General features: G+C 41.8%; 1 protein-coding gene across 1 annotated transcript; it reads right to left on the minus strand.

Moving 5' to 3' along the window:
* Window positions 1-9,724: 9,724 nt before the first annotated feature.
* traf3ip2a (TRAF3 interacting protein 2a) lies at window positions 9,725-18,996 on the minus strand. The gene is made up of 10 exons (XM_069657382.1): window positions 18,929-18,996; window positions 18,422-18,460; window positions 17,862-18,323; window positions 15,148-15,283; window positions 14,850-15,034; window positions 13,044-13,132; window positions 12,893-12,961; window positions 12,711-12,815; window positions 10,945-11,019; window positions 9,725-10,202 (listed from the first exon to the last, which is right to left on the minus strand). Exons 2-10 carry the CDS (start codon window positions 18,435-18,437, stop codon window positions 10,056-10,058), a joined length of 1,284 nt encoding a protein of 427 aa, XP_069513483.1. The 5' UTR covers window positions 18,438-18,460; window positions 18,929-18,996; the 3' UTR covers window positions 9,725-10,055.
* Window positions 18,997-20,675: the final 1,679 nt, after the last annotated feature.

Consider the following 20,675-nt stretch of genomic DNA (forward strand, 5'->3'; position numbering starts at 1 on the left):
AATGTCGATAATAAAGTCCAAATCTGGAGAAAAAAGTCGAAATGTCGAGAATAAAGTCAAAAAACAATGTTGAGAATGAAGTCAAAATGTCGAGAATTAAGTCGAAATGTCGAGAATAAAGTGAAATTGTCGAGAACAAAGTCGAACTGTCGAGAATATCTTCAATTTTAATCAATGTCAGAAAATTACTCTACAGAATAGAAATGAGTTAAATGTAGCTCCACTTTAACCTGGTACACTTCAAAGAGTTTCGTCACATTAATGTATCAGGCATGATGATACCATATAGATATCAGTTATGTGATGGACCTGAGGAGTTAACTTTATTCTCGACATTGTTTTTCGACTTTATTCTCGACATTTTTACCTTATTCTACACATTTTTTATTATATTATATAGTATTTCATCTTTTTTCTGAAAATTTCGACTATATTCTCAAAATGCTAAATAAATTTAAAAAAATCTCCTCTTAGTATTTTTTTTTCTTAGTGTGGCCCTAATACTCCTTCGTAATAAACAGAGTAAAAATAAACCATAACACACATTTGTTTTTTGGCCAACATTAAAGCATTTTGAGGCACAGCAAGTGTAATCTGCCAGCATATGGCAGCTACTTCACATGAAATACATCATTATTAGACGCCTCCATTAAACTGGACTTAAAGCTAGAATCGATCTGTATTTTCTACTATTTATTAGCTTTATCAAAGCTGCACAGGAAGCTTGGGCTCATACATAACTCACTAATATTATACCAGTATTATTGAACAACAAGTCTTATGGAAAAGTATTTTTTGAATGTACATAATGGCAACATTTTAAAAAAGGGATAAAACTGTGATATCTTTATTGCTAGCCTTAGTGTGATAGCTGGGTAATATTCGATAATAAAGGACTAACATTTTTTTTTGAAAACACAAACAATGCAGTAGCAAACACTGCCTGCTTATTGGATTGCTTTTATTTTGTAAGTAAATGCTCCTCAACAGGGAAACAGGAAACAGTATTGTGGAGCTTGACACATTTCACCTCATTTGCCACTGCAGCGTCAAAACAAGCCCAGACACAGACCAAAGAGCTGGAGAACACCACTTTTCCCGCTGGTTAAGAACACGTCCCTATTGGCTGATACATTTCTGGTGATTGGGGAAAGCCTATACAGGAATATTACATACTGGTACACAAGTCAAGTAAAGCTTTCAGCTCAGTTCAGGTTTGACACAGATGGATATTTTATTTAATATGTGCAGTATACATAACTGCATCCATACATCCATTACTATTCAACATTTTACTGCAGTGATGGCTGGATATTATATGAATCAGTATTCTACATAGTTAGAAGAAATCAATATCACACTGTAAAAAAAACATTGATATTCAATTATTTCAAAGCTGGAATAGTGTTTTTTGATTAAAAGAGAAACATATTTGATCCTTTCTTTATTAACCCCTGATCAATAAGCCATATAGACTTTTAAACGTGAATATACTCGTTTTAACCAGCTGATTTTTGCTGCCCTAGAGTGGTCAAAGAATCCATTTTAGTTCAGCTTATATGCTTTACGGCATTATCAGTATAAATTTTGTTTGATTTGAGATGCTGTCAATGGCAAATGTCAATGTTAGTTTCACCTCTAAGGCCATCTCATATCCAGGGCTGGACTGGGACAAAAAATCAGCCCTGGCATTTTTGTCTCAGATCGGCCCTCAATCAGTCGAAGACGACACACCTCTACACCATTTTCGCATCCCCCTGAAATACAGGCATTTTATTATTTCACCAAACCACCGAAGCAGAGTGCCATGGAACATAGACTGTATTAAAGGACTACCTGCCAACTCCCTAAAAGTAAATCCAAACCCTCTTTACCGCCCCCTGCTGACTGGCTGCAGTATAGGTCATAAAGCCCGCCTCCTCCATGTTAACAGATGGGACATGAGTCAAACTATAAAGTCTAAATGCACATCAAAAACATTTTTCTCAAACATGGTTCCTGTCATTATAGTTAGTTCTTATCATGCTGATTTACGTCCAAGTGTTCATTTTTCTGACAGCTTTTAATTAGTTATTTCATGCTATAAAAAGGGGGTGTGACCTCATGATTGACAGCTCTGTTGACAAATTCGGCATCTGCTGAGTTCTGTTCCTGAGTAGCAGAGTAGCCCAAACCACCTCAACTGGCTCCTTTCGATGCGAAGGAGTAGCGGCTCTACTTGAAGCTCCCCCCGGATTTCCGAGCTCCTTGCCTTATCTCTAAAGCTGATCACAGACACCGTCCAAAGGAAACTCCTCTATCTCATTCTTTTGGTCTCTACCCAAAGCTCATGAGCATAGGTAAGGGTTGGAACATAGATCCACTGGTAAATTGAAAGCTTTGCCTTCAGGCTCTGCTCCCTCTTCAACCCCTGGTCCAGTACAACACCCGCATTGCTGCTAATTCTGCACCGATCGACCTGTCAATCTCATGATCCATTTTACCCTCACTCGTGAACAAGACCCCGAGATACTTAAACTCCTTCACTTGAAGCCAAAGACTCACTCCCCACCCGGAGGGAGCAATCCACCATTTTCCGGCAGAGAACCAAGGCCTCAGACTTGGAAGGACTGACTCTCATCCCAACTGCGCCACACTCGCTGCTGGAGTGTCCCAGCTTTAGGAAGCCAACAGGACAACATAATTTGCAAAAAGCAGAGATGAAATTCTGAGGTCCCCAAACTGGCAACCCTCCTTCCCCTGACTGCACCTTGAGATCCTGGCCATGAAAATCACAGAATCTGTGACAAAGAACAACCCTGGCGGAGGCCAACACGCACCGAGAACATGTCTGACTTTGTGCCGAGGATGCGGACACAGCTCTCACTTTGGTTATAGAGAGACTGGATGGCTCGTACAAACGGCCCAGGTACTATATACTCCCAGGACTCCCCCCCCCCGATCGGCCGGAGCCTCCTTTCCAGCACCCTGGAATAAAATTTACCCGGGAGGCTGAGAAGTGTTATACCCCGATAATTGGGACACACCCTCCAATCCCCCTTTTTAAAAATGGGAACCATCACCCTGGTCTACCATTCCACAGGTACTGTTCCAGACCTCCATGTGACATTGAAGAGGCATGTCAGCCAAGACAACCCAACAATGTCAAGAGCCTTTAGCATCCCAATTCGAATCTCATCTACACCAGGCACCTTGCCACTGAGGAGCTTCTTGACTACCTCATCGACCTCTACCATGGATATAGATAACACTTCCCCTGGACCTTCGGACTCTGCCTCCTCATCAGGGGACGTGCTGGTTGGGTTCAGGAGTTCCTCAAAGTGTTCCCTCCACCATCCGACAATATCCCCAGTCCAGGACAGCAGTTCTCCACGTTCGCTGAAAACAGCTTGAGCCAATCCCTGCTTCCCCCTCCTGAGTCGTCTAACGGTTTGCCAGAACTTCCTTGAGGCCAACCTTTCGGCTTCCTTCTCCATAGCCTCCCCAAACTCCTCACATACCCGGGTTTTGCTTCTGCAACCACTGAAGCTGCAGCCCTTATGGTCATCTGGTACCTGTCTGCTGCTTCTGGAGACCCCTGGGCTAACCAAGCCTGAAAGGCCTCCTTCTTCAGCCTGACGGCTTCCCTGACTGGCGGTGTCCACCAACAGGTTCTAAGGTTGCCGCCACGACAGGCACCGACAACCTTCTGGCTGCAACTCCTTGTAGCCACTTCCACAATGGAGGCTTTGAACATGGTCCATTTGGATTCCATGTCCCCAACCTCCCCTGGGATGCAAGAAAAATTCTTACGGAGGTGGGAGTTGAAGACCTCGGGACAGGGGCCTCTACCAGATGTTCCCAGTTCACCCTCACTACACGTTTACCAGGTCTGTCTGGCAGCCTCCCCCGCCATCTGATCCAACTTACCACCAGGTGGTGATCAGTTGACAGCTCTGCTCCTCTCTTCACCAGAGTGTCCAGAACATACGGCCGCAGATCTGATGACACAACCACAAAGTCGATCATCGATCATTGATTGCAGAGAGGCAACCCTCTCGTTCACCGGGGAAAACTCCAACACAGCGGCGCTCAGCCAGGGGCTTGTGAGTACGTAAAACGTAACATACACATTCATGCAAAAAAACATCCTGTATAATAAAAACTCTGTCAGGGAACTTTTTCTTGCTCTATCAATACATTCAGTGCTTTGACTTCTTATTGATGAAAATACTGATTAACTTCTATTTAAGTAAGGTTTAAATGCAGGACTTTTACTTGTGGTGGAGTACTTTCATACTGTCTCGACCTTGGACAAACATTATATGTTAGCACAGAGGAGCTACAGATTTAACCTCTTTTACAGCCTTTTCATAACTCTTTATGAAGGGAATCCTTAGCCTTAAAATGTTACTAATATCATGATACAATACAGACCAAGGTCACTCACTGTTTAATCATGATCACGTTAGCTCGTTAACAGGCTTTTATAATCTTCAGGATGTTAATGACACCAAGGATGTGTCAATGTACTGTCTATGATTTTTGGGGGGACTTTAAGGTGAGATTTATATTCTGCAATCATAATCTTTAATTTCATAATTTTTCGTGAGATAAAAGTATCTTTAACAAGTAAAAAATGTAGAAAATGTAAAACAAAAAAAAATGGAAACATTTTGAAGGTTTTGGTCCTACAAGTCAAAAATCCCTTTGGTGTTCATCTGGCATAGACGGTATTTAGGACCCCAGTATTTGTTAGGTTGCAATTAATCATACAAAAATCACTGTAACTGTGCTTACTCTGAATCTGAGCACAATCTGGTGAATCTAAACGATTTTACAAGCATGGCTATTATATCAGTCATACGGGCCAAACACAGATATCTCAGTATCTGCATTTATGGTTTTCATTTCTGCCAATATGAATATTTTTATATAAAGAATATATAAAGAAGACAGGACATGCATCCATATGTTTCATTTAATGTTTTCCCGGGATAACGAGTCATTTCCAGCTGTTTTCTTGAGATCTTGGCTTATTTATGTCGTTATCTCAAGATAACAACGCTGCACCACCGTAGCGTCAGATGATCATAACTCATATCCCCTGAGAAAGAAACACAGAAACAGGCTCAACTTACCTCATTTAGTGTGGGCAATGGCACCATGGCATGTCCTGGTCTGTAATGTCACAGTGACCAGCCTGTTGTTTACTAGATCGACAGAAAATGATCCTGTTTTCATGAGAAAACCAGCTTTGTTGTCTTGAGATAACGAGATAAATAAGTCAAGATCTCAAGAAAACACCTGAAATTACTCGTTATCACGGGACAACGGAGTAAAAAGAAAGGAAGGAAGCATGTCCGCTTAGGGCTTCCGTATATTTTCATCCTAGCAAAAATCAATAATGTGTGAATTTTTCCTCTTTAACATCAGTATTGTTTCTATCTGTAAAGTACCATGTCACTATTTTCAACCTTTTATAACCTCAGAGCACGTTTCTGAGCCTCTATAAGACCCCCGATGGCTGCTTCACTGTGTACGATCTCTTCTTGCCTCCCACACGTCTTGGGGCTGTTCAGTATTCCTCTCCTGTTATAGCCTCTACATGCAGACAGCAGTGGTGGATGTGCTTAGCTCACTGCTTTCTGCTCTCTCAGGCCATAACCCTCTCAAACAGCTGGTTCGGTCTGGTTCATGCCGGGGCCATCGCACTCAACGACTCCCCCCATGATGAAAAATCTTTGATTAGCATTTTCATCTGGGTGCAGACGGACCCTCGGTCTGTGGAGTGTGTGCTGACCTTGAGTGAGAGCCTGGCCTTCTTAATGAACCAATCAGCAGACTTCTGCTGCATTTGCCAGCAGCACGCCTGAGGTCTGAGAAGGACACACTTAACTTCAGACTCATCCAGAAATATTATATATGCCATATTTAATGCACTTCTTGGTGGAGGCTTTTATCTAAAGTGCTTTACAGTACATCGAGTTCATACATTTGTTGTACTGTAGCCTCAATGGGAACAAGCTGTGATGATGAAAGAATGGTGTGCTGCTCATCTACAAACCTATATAAGGGTGTGTTCTTCTCAGTGATGATGATGTAGGAGAGTTAAAGAAGAGTGTCACGCAAAAATACACTTCAGACATCAGAAGGCTCCCAAAAAATGTCCATCAAATGTTTCATTGCATAGGCGGTCAGTAGGGCTATAGGCAATAAAACAACCTCTGTTCGGGACCATGTTTTATGTCGATAATGAAAATAAACTTGGATACTTTTTCCTCAATATGGAACCACAGATTTAGACGTCAGTCTTGGTGCCAACCTCGCCTGAAAAGGTCGAATCCGTGCATTTCTTTATATTCCTTCAAAGGTAACCAGGTCCATTTCTTTTTGACAGGAGTAATAACCTTTTGAATGTTGACCCCTGAAGGAATCCTGTGGGCAATGTGTTACAAGGACTGTCCTTATGAGGCCAATGACAATGTGTTTGAAAGCAGGTGCGCGCTGTGGACGTAGGTGAGGACAGCGGACGAGCAGCGGGGGATCAGCCCCCGAAAGTATCCAGAGCCGTATAGACAGAGAGTCCCGTCAGTGGCGGTCCAATATGCTCCATGATCCGCCGTCGCGTCTCTCTCTCTCATAAGGCTGTGAAAGTACCGTTACTCAGTCACTCATTCAGTCAGTCACAGAAGCTGTTTTCACACATATCCTGAACATGTCCGGACTACCCGGGTGGGCTGCATGTGTGAACGCAAAAGGCCATTTTTTTTACCTCGACATTACCCCGACTTTCTCCTGCCAGCGACCTAGTATCATGTCGGGAGAAAGTCGGGGTCAGCCGATGTGTGAGCGCAGCAGGAAATAGTCAGGAACATTCACTGCCAGCGAGTGAGAGGGGCGGGGGGTCTGAAGAGAACATAAAAGCGACCCCATAAAATGGGAGTGAACTGTTCCTTTAAGTGTTTTAGAAGAGATGATTCATATTAATAAAAGGGCATTTGTCCTCTGACCTTTATGTTCATTGTTCATGACTCCTTGATACCTGTATTGCAATAATAAGTAAAGGCCTAAATGTTAGACCGACCATCCTTTTATTGAAACATCCCACAACCGCTCGTGTCAGTGTGCCACAGTTAACCCTGCATGTCAGATGTGAAGATAGAAAAAGGAGGACATGACTCATGTTGTTTTCGTCCCGTAAGGCCACTTTAAGATGTTGATGCTTGTTGTCATGGGTATAATGTTGACGTAGAAGAACAAGGAGCCAGCGTTGGGGTTGTATTTAACAAGCAGCAGGGTGGATGGATGTGAGGGATCTGGGCCTTTTTGGGGGAAATATGAACTTCTGGTTTCTGTGACTCACCAGATAAGGCCGGGTGGAGTGGCACGTCCAGGAACAATAACAAACAGAGGATTTATTGGTCCTGGCAGCACTCGTGTGTACACACAGCAGCCTCATGCAGGAGCTGATAAAAGCCTGGACATCACCGCAGCTCCCTCTGATGTGAGCAAATCATTTAGTTGTCAGGTTCAGTAAACAGGCTCATACCAGTCTGTGCTCACTGACAGGGCACAGCGATGGAGTTCAGGCTGGACATGTAGCATACAGAGGCTTATCATGGAGCTGGTGTTAAACATATGGAGCGGATGTTTCTGCTGTAAGGCTTCCTGTGCCCTCATGATCACGCTCTCATGACCCTCAGAACCTCTATGAAACTGAAATGTGTCACTCTGATATCCTTACCAGTTAGTTTAAACAGTGTGTTTTATTCCAAAGTGGCATTAAACATAATATTGATAAACTAATATGGAAAGGAAATAAAATGTTTTACCAAGGCTGGGAGTGTGTCATTATTTGTAACATGCTGCCCCCTTCTGGTCAAAAACAGTCTTCACCAAGAACTACAGAGACGTGCAACGTGGAGCCTGGAGGATGAAACTGGATTAATGACAGGCTTTTATCATATGTATTATTATTGATCTATTTAGTCTCTAATTTAAAATAGCTTTTTAAAAACGGCTGATAAAGTTCACTCTCCCGTTATGCATTAAAAAGCTCTGATTAAATAATAAAGATAAAAGAAATATTCAGTTTGACATTTTGTATTTCGTTATTCTGTTTTTAGCGTCGGGTTTTAAAACTTTATTTAAAATTATTATTAATATAATAATATAATTTATTACAAAATGTTAGTTTAACTTTGTAGTATGTCTCCTTAACTATACATTTGTCTTCTGCTTTAACATTTATTGGCTCTTGAGGTCTATTTATACCATCCTTTGTTTAGCCAGTGATGCTGTGTACGTTTGTTTTTGTGACATTATATGCCTCTGTCTGAAACCTTTTCATTTTCCTTTGTGATGCCCATCTTAACAAGGACCCCGCAGCAGAAAATGTATTACATCACAATTGGACCCTTTGGGTTTAATAAAGGATGAAGAGATGAAAAGATAATCAATTAAAACTGCTATAATTCAAAGATTTCTGACTTTAAAGCAGCACTTAAATACTTTAGTGTAAATAATGGAATAAGGAACAAGTGCAATGTGAAAATGGTCACTTTAAGTGACAAAAAAATGTATTGTAGCGACAGCCGGTCATGCCTCACATCCCATCATGCTTTGTGCTGGTCTGAATTTCTAGTTTGTTCAGTTGATTTATGCTTTTCGAACATGTTAATTTTGCTAACATGTACTTTAATTGTTTTGTCGGTAATGTGCTCATACAGAGGATGTTGTTTTACGTTATTTATTGCCTTTTTATTTTAGTCTTTAGTTTGCACCATGACCAAGGAGAACATCGCATTTCATGACAATAGCTGTACTTGATGTTTATGTAGTTGCAAGTGGTCCATTGATGAATGGGCTATTGCATGATTGATTAAATTATTAAGATGTTTCTTGTCTCTCATCCTGTGCTGCTTGCAACATGTAATAAAGTTGCCACTTGGACCTACAATCCCTCCAGCTTGGAAGAGTGCCTCTTTTTGCTCAGAGTGTTTGGTGTGATGGAATGCTAGTGTTGGGATCTTATGGCTTAGTTCTTTTCTGTCATTGTACTTTATGATACAACTCTGTATGACTACAGGGATGTGAACAAAACATCAACAAACTTGGCGAGGGGTTGTAATGTTGCTCACCGTTGGCACTGTTGGAACTATGTTGTGGTGACATGATTCAGCTGCACGTGCCCTAGTATAGCGGAGCTGCCTGTGTTAATCCGACATGAAGGGGAGTGGATCTAGGGCAGGCAGGGAAACTTGGCCACAACTATAAAAAGAACAGCTCTCATCTACAACTTGCTTCCCATCGTTTGCATCAACGAACAGTTCAAAAGAATCGGACCGTTCACGAAAGTCTCAACACTGTTTAGGTTCACCCTCAATAAATTCGTCAACCTTGATATTTAGCATTAGCATTTAGCTCAAATTACTTGATACTTTTCTCAGAAGTTGGTGGAGACCCAAACAAAGCAAAAATAGCCAGAAATATAAATGCTAATGTTGCTTTGTGTCTGCCTGAAATGAATAGATAACTGTCTGCCCACACCAACTTTATAAAGGGATATTATGGAGTTACTGCTGCCCTCAAGTGGCAAGTTAAATAGTGCTGCTTTTATTGATTTTTTGTGTGTAGCCTCAAAATACATTATAATGCATTCCAAACCACAGAGCAGCAAAAGGAGCCCTGATAGGCTAGACACTTTTCTGTGCACAAGATCTGCTCCATCAGCACTGCAGAGCAAATATAAAAATACATTTAGACAAGCTTTTAAAAACTTTATTAATGTATTTATTCATTGTTTTTTAATTGCCTGTAAATATTCTAGTGGCACACATATTAATCATGATTATTATGTTGGTGTTAATTTCAGAAGTAAAGGATTAAGATGGAACAGGGTTCAGCGTCTGAAGTGAGATTATAAAAACTGTTAAATGAATTATAAAGCCACAAAAGGGAAAGTCTGCATCTGAAAACATGTTAATCTGCTGTAATAACAGTAATCATCAGGAGAACAAACCAAGTCATATCTACAGCAAGACAACACATCACACGAGCCCGTCCTGTTGGTCTCAGAGGGGGCGGACAGTGAGGGTGAGGTCGGCGCCCCGCTGCGGGATGATGTAGCGCTCCTCCCTCAGCAGGCGCAGCAGCAGGTCGTTGGTGTCCCGGGGCCAGCGGTAGATCCTGGTACTCTGCAGCCAGTTTGGGACGTGTTGCTGGAACACAAACACATTAGACTGTTGCTATCTTGTTTTTTTTTTTAGAAGTGATGTTTGGATGAAAGAGTGGATACACTTTACTAAGCCTCTGTCCCGGTTGACTGGTAGCAGCTTGTCAATCACAACATAGCCACGCCCTCAAACACGCTCTGCTATCGTCTATTTACTCTAAATGGGAACATCATTTACATCATGCTGTGTTGAAACTGAAGATTGAGACTTCATAAACTCATTAGACAAATATTAACTGCGGTAATAAATCAATTGCTCACAGAGTTGAATTATAACTGTGAGATGTATTTTAATGCTCTGAGAACTGTGAAAGTGTATGGACTCTTTCCAGATTCAGTTTTTTGCTACATATGTTGTTTCCAGTGCTGCACCGTGGTACTGTGTTAGTTGCCTCACAGGGGACTTTCTGTTTGCATGTCCCTGTGCACGTGTGGGTTCCCTCCAGGTACTCTTCCTCCTCCCACAGTCCAAAGACATGCTCGTTAGGTTCACTGGTGACTCTGAGTAGGTGTGAATGTGAGTGTGAAAGGTTGTCTGTCCCTGTGTGTCAGCCTTGTGATTGACTGCCGACCAGTCCAGGGTGTACCCCACCCAAAGCCCCCAGCGACCCTGAACAGGATAAGCAGTATAGATAATGGATGGAAGGATGTTCATTCCAAAACTCATCCATGCTTTTCCTAATTTGCCCTTTGACCTTACCTTACATGTGTTTACTGCTTGAACTCACCTTAGTTGCCTTTGGAAACAGCACAGGTACCAGTCTGAAGTTCTGGCAGCCTTGTCGGATGAACTCATTTTGGATCTGGTTAAAAAAAAAACAGGAAGATCAGAGCTAAAAGAACTTCATAAACACACACAAGGGTTTTACTTAGAAATACAAGCTGAGAATCAACACAGTGCTTCCTTTATCTTGTTAGCATTTGTGTTGATTATAGCTGATACACTTGTAGCCGGATCATCTTTAAATTTTCTCACTTTCCCATGTCGGAATTCCTGCAGATAAAAATGTTAACAGCATGGTAAGAAAAATGGTTTTGGTCTCTATAGCTCAATCTCACATTCATGACAGCTGTACAGGGGCTGAAGTTACTTGGCCGCTTTGAGTGAAAGCTGGAAGCTGCTAGCTGTCTGCTCGGTGTCACCTCAGCTAGCTAATTCAAGTCACTGAACTTGAACTTGTTTATGGCATTGGAACCTTCTGGAGAATTTTTTCATGTAAATGGACAAATAATCTGCCGTGCTGTAAGATAGTGGAGCCAGAGGGTTTATGATTACGTAGGAGCCAGACTCAAAATACTTTGTTTCTGAGGTCCCAACAGTGGACATTTATTTAGTGCAACCAGGAAACATGCAAAACAACAAAATATGGATGAAAAACTATTAAAGCTGCAGTAGGTAACATTATTAAAAGTAACTTTTTGTCATATTTGCTCAAACTGTCACTTTAAACATGCAGTAGTTCATGAGAGAGATAATCTGTAAAAAACATCATGTTCCTCTGGCTCCTCCTACTGCTCCTAATAACATTTGTAAGAATCCAACGCTCCCGAAACACAACAACCAATCAGAGCCGAGCAGTCTCTCAGGCTGCTGTCAATCACACGCTGCGCAACACCACTCCTCCGCGCATGCTCACACGGTCGAGCTCAATTTCTTCAGTGTGTGCAGCATCAGCCGGTTTGTGTCCACAAAGGCTGAAAAACAACCACCAGCAATAGAAAAAACTGTCCATCCCTCCAACTAGGATTACACTACAAAGACCGTTAAACCGAAGAAGAGAAATGAGGAAAAGCAAGCTAAAAGAAAGAGTTGGACCGAGACAGAAATGAAAGGAGAGTAAAAATCAGAGCGGCATTTCCTGGTCAAACTTCCCACGGTTCTTAAATGCATCACAACATGTGCTATTCTAGCAGTATAGGTCGCACATAAAGGAAATAAATATTAAAACCGTCAGCAGCTTCCCCCTCCCAGACATGGTATGCAGCCCTCCCTACTCCATGACTCCCACGACAGGTTTGTAGACAAGGGAATTTACGTCACTCAATAAAATGAAACTACTAATAAAAGTCATTGAACGTTGTTGTGTTAACCTGCACTCAGAGAAGGTGGAAATGTCCTAGCCCAGAGAAACACTGTATTATTACTCATCTTATATATTCGAATTGGCATTTTATTGACAATAAAAGAATAATTGTCCTGTTCCCATTGATGCCTTGTGTGTGTGTGTGTGTGTGTGTGTGTGTGTGTGTGACAGCCGCTCAGGCCCACAGCTGGCCTGCTGCAGCACCTGTGACACACTGACACTGTGGGACTGGGAGTGAGAGGACAGTGGGCGTAGCCTGCAGATGAAATGCCCTGTTTTCAGGTCCCAGAGGGCATCTCCTCATTCTCATGTTCCTATTGGCACGTGGGAGGGCCAATGATGACATGCACTCAACTGCCACAAGAGGGCAGTATTTCATGGATCATTTTAGCTGTTGTGTGAGTGCCCACCTGATTGTGAATGTACTTGGTGTGCAGGCCGTGGTCGTCCCCCCCGTTTCCCTCCACATCCTGCTTGTACTTGGGGCTGATGACCACGATGATGAGCACTGATTTCTGTAAAATAACATCCCTCTGTCAGCTTTTCAGAAGACAACAGATAGTAAATTGATTCCTTCTCTGCTCAGACTCACATCGTTCAGAAATCTGTCCATCCATTTGGTGTGGTCCATTCTTTGGATCGGATCGTCGAAGATATCAATCTGGCCGGAGAAAGGCAGAGTGTTAGAGTTTGTCTGTGAGGTCACTGAGAATCAAAGGTGATGGAGACATGACGGGACTTACGGCCGGTCTGAACCCCTGAACTGTCAGAAACTTCACGAAAGGAAAGATTTCTTCTGCGATGTCCACAGAATAGGTGATGAAAACATTTCCTGTCAACAAAAGTCAGTGAAACCTTATCATCATCTGTCGCTGTTATCTTTCTAAAGGCTTAGTCAGCTATTTTCAAACATGGGCCCCACTTTCACACACTTTGGGTCTAAATGACAAATAAGCAGAAAAGTTTTGGAATTGCTTTAATAGATCAGAGCAGCTGCTTTACAGGCTTTGATGGCTGCGAAGTAATATTTCAGGCCTTAAAGGTATAATCTCGAAGATCTCATTTTCGTTCTCTTTGGCGCCACCTGTGGTGATAAACGTTAATAGCTGGAGCACACTTCCCAGATATCCAGACAGTGCTGCATGTGTGACGTCCACGGTTGGCTCCGGTTGTAACGTCGAGTTTGTTTCTTTTTCTTTGGATTCTCACTTATTTTTGAAGTTGTATCTGTAGTCATCCATCTTTTCTTTGTTTGTTCAGCCATAGTAGATTACTGTTCACTCGCAACACTTGCAGAGACCGGAGAAGCAGCCGCTTAGCTCCGACACCCAGTCTGTAATACTGCAAATGCAAAGGCTTTCATCAGTGGGCCATAGGCTCAATCACCATGTGTTACCTCATTCAGCGATAGATAGAGACTTAACAGACATTTATTTCAATAAAGATCTTCCAGATTATTAGTAGAGGCCCAGTAACATCCTTTACATGGCTCTCTTCAAAGCAACCAGACACCACAGAGAGAAACAGTAATTGTACCTTGCAGAACGCAAGAGTTGCTTGTTTAGCTCTGCTTGGATTAGTCAGTTTTCTGTGTTCCACTAATATTGTGTTTGATCCAAACTTACAATTTAAGACCAAAGTCACACCGGAACACAAACAAACAAACCAATCCAGGCAGCTGTACAGGAAAAGAAACAGTGATCTGCATATAAAAATACTGTTTTTAAAGGAGTATTGTTGCTAGGATGAGTAATGTAACAGTTGTTTTCACAATTAGAAAAACAATCTGTTACATTGCAGCTATTACAGGCTGTTTCATGGGTGCCTGCTCGAGCATCCTACTGGAGCAATTCCAAACTTTTTGTAACTACTTGTCCTTTAGACCTCAACAATAAATAAATATAGGGCCCAGACAGCTCCAGTCATGTTTTAAGACATATAAAATGCTCTGTCTGATATGTTTTTTTCCCTGCAAAATACGTTTTATTACCTATTACCTATTCCTCCCAAGACAACTCCTCCTTCTCCCTCATTAAAAATGAATGAATCTGCATAGTCCCCGCCCACTATGCACATTTCCACCCGCCCCCTCCGTCACGAAAACAAAACACATCTCTGCCATCGTTTAGTGGCAACTTGTTGAAACTAAGCTAGCTTGAAATGTAGTAATTAGTAAGTAGTCAGTAGTGAGTTTGTAAAAATGACGATGACGGTTACAGCTGGCCCGTGCATCGCCTAAGTGGTTGCCATAGGTTACACATAATGATATGCATAGTGTCGCCCCGTCCATTAACGGGATTGGCTCCTTAGGTTTGTGACGTCTCAAACCTGCCAATCTGAAAAGGTGTTGTTCAGCCTGTCCTTGGTACATTGCAGTTTAAAAGCAGACAGGCCCAGCCATGGAGGTGACTGCTGATGTTGACCCTGATATGTCTGATAAGGTTAAACACTGGATTTTACCTGAAGGGGGGGTTTAAAACCACAATTGCCTCTTAAGTTTGGAGTAGAACATTGCATTGACAGGTTCATGCAGGGACATCGTGACTTACTGCAGTGTTCAGGCAGGCTGACGACCCTCTTGATCTCTCTTGTGGCTGGTCCAGGACCAGCCGGGAAGGAGGGACCCACACTGACCTCATGCATCACATCTCTAAGGGGGGCCACAACCTGAGGACCAGACCCACGGGGGTCGTTTGGTGCAGCTCTGAATTGCTGCATATCATGTGGGGGATTCCTGTGGATGAAACAATCAGGAACAGACACATTTAAATATATGTGTTAAGTATCATGTATTAAATGTTAAAATTATCACACACTGATGGCAAACAGGACAGAAATCTTTCATACCATGATGGTTGGTGGTGTCGAGGCTGCTGCCGTGGATCCACTGGGTAACCAGGCTTATTATGAGAACCATTATAATTGTGATGTGACAGATTGGCCGGAGGGCAGCACGCACACCTCCCCTGAATTGGATTTGGGCCTGCAGAGAGATGTGCAGGAGAACAATTCTCACTTCAGACAGTTTCCACTCCAGCAGTAAAGAGGTCATTTCAGATCCAACAGAAACACAGTGAGCAGCAGCCACATGATACCCAACCGGGCCGGCGAGGCAACTTTTAAAACAAAATCTTTTACAGATGTTGTGATTATAGGATCTATGACAGATCAGATAAAAGGATCCAGTTCTGGCCTGTAATTGTTTTGTTTGTCCCACTTTTAAAATGCAGCCTTTTAAAAGGATTTGAATTCCTATGCTGATGTCTGTACAGGCTGCTGTAGTAAATTATATTCAACATCTGTAAAAAATGTCATTAAAATATCCTGCAATTACTAATTATAACCCACTACTAATGACACTAGCTGTTAGATAATTGCCTTGGGACACTAAAAGTCTCCATTGAGACCAACACAACTGAAAGTATTTTAGGGTGAACAGCTCATTAAGACAGTGTGACCCAGCAGGGAATAAAATAAATCAATCTGCAGTAAGACTCAATGAAAGCAGACGACCGAAAGCTCTGATCAAAGAGTCCGACGTGACTCTTCGTGTCACAACTATATCTACTATTGACAGCAGGGAAAACATGGTGTATATTAGAACATAAATAAAATAGGATTAGAAGTTTACAGCCTCTCCAGCAGCTCTGTGGACGTAGCCTCCGGGTTTGAAAAGGGAAAACATAATGGAAGTTCCTTTAACCTGCATTTATTCATTTGGCCAGCAGGGGGCAACTCCACTGGTTGCAAAAAGAAGTCTTGCTGGCATAAAAGTAGAAACTTTTTTACTACTTCATCTTCACCTTGTCATGATGTTCATTTTTAATTATGGTCCATGTTGGAAAACACATTTGCTGTGCTGAGGGCTAGTGCTGACAATTCGTTACCTCACTGACCTGAAAAAAGTCTTGTTCACTGTTCAGTTGTACTAAAATAAACTCTGAGTCACTTGTTTATTTTTTGACAAGTCAAGTTGGTTTAAAGTAAGGCTGTGACGGTACTGAATTATTCTGTGGTTAACACTAGCGCCCCCTTGTGGTTCAGCGACTAACTGCCGCCGCAGTCTGCTGCCGGAGAATGTTTTGTTTATGTAACTACAGCGCGTCCTCCAGACGGTAAAACATCATCGGCATGAGTGAACACAACATGAGTGGTGGAAACATGAGTCTATTAACCACTACTCAGTTTGTTTCCTAATTGTAAATCGCCCCAAGTCTATTTTTGACGGAGGCCTCTTCAAGCACGCGTCAAGCCGAACAGAGCAGATTGTTTCAAACAGGAAATCACACACGAAAACAGCATACAGCATCCGGTCATTTCAAAATAAAACACCATGTACAGACCGGTACAGACTCCTGTGTCTTTTCCGTTTTCATAACAACAACACACTGAAATCTTGAACAAAGAACACTTTTAATAAAGTAGTGATCAGACACGCTCCCTGTGGGCAAGGACAGTTACCATGAATTCAAATGAACCTTGGTAACTAGCTAGCCAACCTGTAGCTTCTCTCAGGCTCCACCCTCTTGTCCAGATATGGTTACTTCTGGCTAATAAAAAAAAAAGCCAAATACTCAAGCCTTCAAAGCAGTAGTCCACAAACCTATGGGTGACTACTCTGTCTATAGATAGTCTTTGGGTTGTACTGTGAATGCAAGCTAAGCATTCAAACCAACTTTTTCGTATTTCCCATACACACTAAGTACAGCTGAGTTACTTGTGAGTACAATTCATTGCTCATGGACTGAGAATGTCAGTAGGAAATGTCACGGCAATCTTTTGTAAGCTAACAAGGATTTTTGTGCAAGACCAAACCAAGCACTTCCTGTGCCTGATCTAATCATGACTCCAAGCTTTTCACAACATTAATCACAGGTTAGAAAACATTTCTTCTCTTCCCATGCACATTGCATTGTCATTGTTTCTGTGGTGGAGTTATTTTAACACATTACATGCCACTAATGAGGTGTAAAGAGGTCGTGGTCATTCGATGTGTTTCTGTGAAATCAGGTTGAAACTTTCTACATGGAAAATCACTACTGCAGGAAAGAAGTTAAACAGGCTTTGTGTTATATGGGCGAACTGACCCTTTAAAGAGTTTAGATATTGGACTTGTAAATAATTTGAATGTTAGCTGACATGTCTGCATCTTTGCTGTGCACATTTATTATATTTGTACATTAATTTCTACGGTGTGCCAGTTTTTCTTGCTGTTTTATAGTCGGGTCATGATGCATTAATGAGATTTGGCCCATTAATTTGTTTGGGTCTCAATGGAGGGTTTTAGTACCCCTGACACTTGCATGTGCAATAATTAGTAACATTATATATGTCAAACATTAGGTTTCTAATTTGGCAAATTTACCCTTTAAAAATGTTACTATCCACCTATAAAAAAATGACTGTTGTGAAATATATACCTTATCTGCTCTTGTGTTTCAGAGTAATAAAAATAATCTGTACTCTTTGGAACCAGATCGTCTAATGTCAGCACATGTAGATAATCCCTAATACGGACAATAAATAATAGATCATGTTTCTATTGATAATGTAACACTGACCGGGGGTACGTGCTGCAGGGTGTCGTGATGGGTCGTAGGGGCTGAAGTTACTGTTAGAGATGAGCGGGAGTGGGCGCTCCAAGCTTTCTGCCTCCTCTATAGAGCGAACCTGAGGCTGGTGTGAAGGCTGTGTCCTGTGGTTAACTACCATGTTCTGTTCAAACAGCAGCGCCTGCTCTCTGAGACCATGTGGCCAGACGCCTGCAGGTTGGGGGGAGTTTATCTGTCCTGAGTGTGCAGGGGGAATGAAGCGTGGTTGGGCGGCAGCATGCTGGTTTTGGCTCTCAGCTGGTCTCCACTGGGCTGCCTCCTCATCTTCCTCCCAGCTGTGTTCCTGAGGCCTTTTGGTCGTCTCTGTGTCTTCGTTACACTGTTTGCAGATTGGAGCAAAGGCCAGATCCAGACTGGAGGCTGTCATGCTCTCACCCATCTCTACAGGAACACTCAGGTGAGGGCAAGGTCCTGACAACATGAGTCAACAGAAAAACATGTTTGAGCTTCACTCTGAGAGACGTTTTGATTTATAACTGCTGAGAGTCTGACAAGGTTTGCTTTCCTACCTTTAAAAGAGTCCATTTTGTCACCGAGGTGTCTGATGCCTGTGGTGAGGTGAAAATGAAAGCAGTGCTGAAGGAATTTAATAGAGCACGACAACTCAAAGGGACACGCACGGTTAACTAACTCGCATGAGCACAACTGACAAAAACACGACTGTAGTTTCAAATGAGAGATTCACTTTCAACAACAAAGCCACTTCCAACAAGTTAAACCTCACCACTAATAAAAATACACATCCTACAAAGTAAACAGTATTAGAAAGAACATGATAAAGTGTTAACTCTTCTCAGGAGTATTGCACTTCTTCCTCTCTGAATGGGTGTGTAACGCTAGAGGTGGCTTTGTCTGTAACATATCAACACTGCAAACTAGTACAAAGGTCAAAATCCCTGATCTAAAGGTATGCCAGGTATCCTTTTGAATAATAACAAATGAAACAATCTCAGAAGTTTCCAGTACGCTTTTGCGTATACATTCATGTTAAGAGAATAAAGCAGAACTGTACTCACTCTACTCCCACACCTTCTTTTTCTTGGACCTGTTTTTCCCTCAGCCGTGGACACAAACCTGTTCTGAGGCAAACAGGAAATATTCCCACTATTCAAAGCAGGGAAGTCATGTGACCCGTTTATGCAAATAATGCAAGGCACTGAGAATGCAATTGGCCAGGTTGATTCTCAAGAAAGGAAGGCGTTCTGCAGCCAGTCAGGTTTAACTGTTTCCATGATTTGGAAGGTTGCAGGTCTCATTTCATTCTGAACCCTGAAAAAGACAACATGTGAATCCTCGAGCGATATTCAGAAGGGGGATGCCTTTATTTCCTTTAATAATTAGCCGGCTGCGTATGAGGGAGACAAAAATTAGATGACCTAGATGACTTATAGGTCAAAATGTTTACGAATTGCTCCAGTGTTAACATCGTGAAAAGATCACCACTAAGACTGACCTTTTTGTTGAGGTAAGATGCTTGTTTTAAACAGAAACAGCCGCTACATCGCTCTCTTCACATGCACCAAACTCCATTGACAAAAACAGTAATTTTACCACACAGAACACAGGAGTTGCTGCTCTATCCAGTTTGGTTTTTATATATTGTAATGAGACCCCCCCCCCCCATGATCCTGAAACTGATAAGGGCTATAGATAAAGGATGGATGGACTTTTGTTTTAAAAGGGTTAGCTTGGAACCAACTTCTGGTATTATCACAATAGACCCAACGGGTTAATGCAGCAGTACACCAACATATTTCAGGCTGCAGGGTAGAAATGCAGATTTTCCCAGTGGAGTCTGGTGGCTTTGTGAAGAGTGATGTTTACAGCTGTTTTTGGGGAAACAAATGATCTTTCCGACCAAAAAGGTTTATTTCTGTAGCAAACATTTCTATATTATTATCAGACATTTATAAAAACAATCCAAGCCGGTTAAAAACAAGCACTTTTAGTGGACATATTTTGATCAGACACATTTCACCTGAAAGATTAATTAAGATCTCAAGCCATCTTGCAGCTCCTGTCTGAAGAAATCTACTGGAGCTTTTCTAAAACTTTAATCCATCCTTCGGTGTCTTAAGACCCAAATTATGTAAAAGTAGGGCTCAGATTTAAATATATCAGACTTCCCAATATAAATATCAAATATTATACATTTGACTTCACATTTACTAGAGTATAATTTGCAGCAAGCATTTATATTTGATTTGGTGCTAACCGGCTACACGATTGAATGTCATGAAGAAGTGTTCAAAGAGCAGAAACTTTTCAAGGCTAGAGAGCACGTCCAGTTGGTCTCCAATTACAACCAGACATGACACAGAAAAACACTAGATAATAACTTCTTATGGCCTTTTAAACTTTCATTTGATCACAGTCTTTGTTACAAGAGTCCATACACACTGATAAATTATTACATACATCTTAAATTTGTGTTGTGTGATTAACACGATGAGTCAAGAGTATGTGAGTTTGTTGTCAGGGAAAGCAGTGCTTCCAACTGAATGCTAATGTTATAATCACGGATTTATAATTAAGACCTGGATGCTGCAGCGCCACACAGTGCAATATTGTATTTTCCTCAACAGCAAACAAGGTCAGCAATGAGTTTATACTTTTATCCAGGCAAGTTTAAAGTAAATTAAAGTGTACTAACATACACCCATACACATTTTAACCTAATGATGGAGCTAAAACATAAGGGAAGGGATCTCTTTACAGGTACAATTGTATGCAAGTCGAACAGAAAAAAAAAAGTATTTACTC

Source organism: Semicossyphus pulcher, unplaced genomic scaffold, assembly GCF_022749685.1.
Source record: "Semicossyphus pulcher isolate SPU_LCO1_2020_fin unplaced genomic scaffold, fSemPul1.0.p SCAF_11, whole genome shotgun sequence".
In the NCBI taxonomy this organism is placed as follows: domain Eukaryota; kingdom Metazoa; phylum Chordata; class Actinopteri; order Labriformes; family Labridae; genus Semicossyphus; species Semicossyphus pulcher.

Excerpts from the sequence above, each read along its gene's own strand:
- traf3ip2a (XM_069657382.1), bottom strand. Across the intron at positions 12,816-12,892 it reads TGGACAGATTTCTGAACGAT|AAATCAGTGCTCATCATCGT; the intron begins GTGAGTCTGAGC and ends GTTATTTTACAG. Across the intron at positions 10,203-10,944 it reads TGTTTCCAAAGGCAACTAAG|CAACACGTCCCAAACTGGCT; the intron begins GTGAGTTCAAGC and ends TTTGTGTTCCAG.